This window comes from Octopus bimaculoides, chromosome 6 (assembly GCF_001194135.2).
Source record: "Octopus bimaculoides isolate UCB-OBI-ISO-001 chromosome 6, ASM119413v2, whole genome shotgun sequence".
Lineage (NCBI taxonomy): Eukaryota > Metazoa > Mollusca > Cephalopoda > Octopoda > Octopodidae > Octopus > Octopus bimaculoides.
Genome location: NC_068986.1, coordinates 20,487,813 through 20,491,632, shown reverse-complemented (window position 1 = coordinate 20,491,632; position 3,820 = coordinate 20,487,813). Strand labels below are relative to the sequence as shown.

Here is a 3,820-nt window from a genome sequence, read left to right as displayed (position 1 = left end):
ACTGAGTGACACTTTGGGCAAGTGTCTTCTACATAAATCCCAGGTTAACTAAAACATTGTGAGTGGATTTATTAGATGGAAACTGAGAATAGCCCATAATGCGTGCATGTTTGTGACTCCTTGTTTCAATATTATGCACGCCTGACTGGCACCTGTGCTGATGGCATGTAAAAAGCACCATTCGAGCGTGGACAATATCTATTCCGCCTGACTGGCTACTGTGCTGGTGGCACGTAAAAAGCACCATTTGAGTGCGATCGTTTCCAGTTTCGCCTTACTGGCACTTGTGCAGGTGGCATGTGAACAAAACATTGGACTGACTCCTGTGCAGGTGGCACGTAAAAAAACACCATTTGAGCATGGCCGTCGCCAGTACTGTCGAACTGGCCCTCGTGCTGGTGGCACATAAAAAGCACCCACTACACTCTTGGAGTGGTTGGCATTAGGAAGGGCATCCAGCTGTAGAAACCTTGCCAGATCAGACTGGAGCCTAGTGCAACCTCCTGGTTTGCCAGTCCTCAGTCAAACCATCCAACCCATACCAGTATGGAAAGTGGATGTTAAACAATGATGATGATGATGATGATTATGAGGAGGGGGGAGGAGGAGGAAGAGGTGGTGGAGGAGGAGGAGCTTATTGCATCACTTTCTAAAATAACTTATGAGGGAACACTGTCCAATTTCTCTATATCATCCAAGTGCATTTTTTTTAAAAAAGTCTTACAGACATGAAGGAAGGCAGCGCTGGATTAGCCATTAATCAAAATAAGCACATGCTTAGAGCACGAAGGGAAGGAATGGGGGCACCACAGAAATGGTAAATGGTTTACAGCACAAAAGAAATCACTTTAAACTTGCTAAAACAGTATTCTAAGTGGTTTATATGATTGGAAATATAATTTTAAAGTGTTCATAGCATCATAGTGAGGATCTGACTAAAGACTTTGCAATTAAAAAAAAGTAGGAGAAAACTTTGCAAATATGAATAACGTGAAAATACATAGGAATAAACATTATTTTTCATCTGAATATTAGTGTTGTCTTCTTTTGAAAAAGAAAATTTTATTTTATGGTTTATTATTGTTTATATCTTGAATTACATATATATAGGGGGGGGGAGCAGGTCTGGCCCTAGGGTTGAAAAGGAAAAAGAACTCGTCATATTACTGCTATCCGAAGGATAAAGGATGCTGCTCTAACCAGAAATTCAAACAATCGACGGTTATCTGTTAAAATTGCAGCAAACTGTCAACTTAATTCATCTACAATATTCCCGAATCTTGATGAAGGACGGGAATAGAACTCTCTAAAACGAAGATAAAATTTCTCTATCGCAACATGGACGACACGTGGGATAAATTGTCCCTTTCAGAGGCTTCTTGCGCCGCTCTTAAGGACTTAAAATTTGTTAAAATGACGCCAGTGCAGGTAAATTAATATATAAAGAACAATTTCTTTGAAATGTGTCATTAGCATGTTCTGTTATTATTATTTTAGTCCATTTGACCAGGAACACTGTCAGTCAAACACGTGTTTTCGTTCCCGTCTGTTGTTGATTCATAATATCTTGTTTTCTTTTGAATATAAATTTTGGGTTCTTCTCGTTAAATATCCCAATTTTAATGAGGAGAGTTCGACTAATAGAACCCATACGAACAAACATAAATCACTGAATGCAGCAGACATATTTTCAAAATTAAAATAAACAAACAATGGTAAACAACGAAAACAAGATAAAATGAACTGGATTTTCAAAACATTTTTAGCCAGGAGGGAAGAGCAGCGATGGTTCCGGGAGTGGAAGGAGGGAGGAAGGTACCCTCAAACTGGAGACCTAGTCTAAAGGCATCCAAGGGCCAGCTAATGTTATTAAACTGGGAGGGGGAAACTCTGGATGATGGTATAGATACATGAAATATTGACGAGGGAAGATGAAAGGGGAAAAAATTAAGAAAACATGGAGCAATTTAGGCCTTATTTATCTTCGTCTTCGAAAAATCCTATACGTTATCGTTTCGAACAGTTAATAATCAAATCTCTTGTAAATCACTATTGTCTTCATAATGAAGAGCACATTGGATAATATAGTCATAATATACGGTGTCCAAAAGAAAGACTGGATGGTCACGCCTGAAACGTCTTTGATTATAGGACTTACATGGGTCTCAACAGCCTCCAGTCACCCTAATGGCAACCTATTGAGTTTACCACCCGTTTTCGGCATAACCCTAACCACCGGGTGTGCGTATTCTTTACCTTTGCCGAGTTTACACGAACGAACGTATCATATGTATACACATCGAAATGTGTTTTATTATATTTTTGTCCTTGATGATTATTAATATCAAAGAAGGGAGCGAGCTGGCAGAATCGTTCGCATGCCAGAGAAAATGTTCAGCGGTACTTCTTATGATTCTACGTTTTGAGTTCAAATGTTGCCGAGGTCGATTTTGCCTTTCATCCCTTCGGGGGTCGATAAAATAAGTACCAGTCAAGCATTGGGGTCGATGTAATCGACTTACCCCTCGTCTCCAACTCTCAATTTCCAGTCTTGTACCTGTAGGGGAATTATTAGTATTATGCATTCAGGTGATTTTCGTTCGTAGGCATCGTGCGATCCTAACGAACCAATGAAGGAATCTCTACATGGTCTTTCGATATAGTAGGAATATCAACCAAATTTCTCTCATATCACATCCTACCATCTTTTAAAAACAAAAAAAGACTTTAAGGCTTTGGATTATCGTAAGGGCTGACCTGAGGGCGTAAATAACTTGCCTGCCTTTACTTAGTTATAATGCCATGATAATTTTGACATTTCCTGCTCGGGTAGTTTCTTTTTACTTCCACTACATTATTACTCGGTTATGTGTGTTTATATGTTGATTAACTATCACCTGTATAAAACACACACCAACGAGGTTGCCTGCCCGTGGTCTCTCAATCTGCTAAAAATAAAAATCACTTCACGCTGCCATCTTACAAACAAGGAAGTACACATTGCATAATGTAGTCCTAAGTGCACTACATCAAAAAAAAAATAGGAGAGTCATAGCTCGAACGTTTTCGATTATAGTTTTGGTTGATCATGGCTGAAGTGGACATAAAACAGCAATCACACACCTCCAGTTTATAAGAAGTAAAGAGGAGTAACTCGTGTTGAAATGTTGAAATATCGCCAGGCATAAACGTAATAATAGGTTAAAGTTAGCGAACATGTATTTAATGTAGTAAGTATTGAAAAGCTTATTAGAAATGATTACGTGGCAAGAAAAAGACAAAATTACACAAAAGTCTAAAATTATTTTAATTATTGATTCAAGTATTGGGAAACAACTATGATTATATTTTGGCCTCAGCAAAGTGTAGACTTTACCATACTTTGCCGAAGTAGTAATAAAACTACCAGGAATGTACAATGTTGTACAATAATTAGTCTAGAAAATATGCATATTTCGGAGAATAAATTACTAAGAGATGCCTTCCTTCGTTTTCTCCATTGACCATGTCCTCATCCCCTGTTTTCCGTTCACTGCATCACCTATATCTAGGGTCAAATTAAGACCCATAGTGGCCCTAACCATTTAAAAGATTTTGGTGCCCCCCCTCCCCCATATACATAATTCAAAATACAAACAATAATAAACCATAATTTTTTCTTTTTTTTTTTTGCTGCAAAATGAGCTTGCTTACGAACCACATGGTTCTGGGTTCAGTCCCACTGCATGGCACCTTGGACACGTGTCTTCTATTATAGCCTCAGGCCGACCAAAGCCTTGTGAGTGGATTTGGTAGACGGAAACTGAAAGAAGCCCATCGT

The 3,820-nt window shown here is 38.6% G+C and overlaps 1 protein-coding gene across 1 annotated transcript in view; it reads left to right on the top strand.

The window, feature by feature from the left end:
* The first annotated feature begins 1,136 nt into the window (after window positions 1-1,136).
* LOC106875707 (ATP-dependent RNA helicase DDX55) overlaps window positions 1,137-3,820 on the top strand; it is a 25,471-nt gene continuing 22,787 nt past the window's right edge. The window contains exon 1 of the mRNA XM_014923952.2: window positions 1,137-1,428. Coding sequence (XP_014779438.1) covers window positions 1,339-1,428 — 90 coding nt within the window. The 5' untranslated portion in view covers window positions 1,137-1,338. The remainder of the gene's footprint in view (window positions 1,429-3,820) is intronic.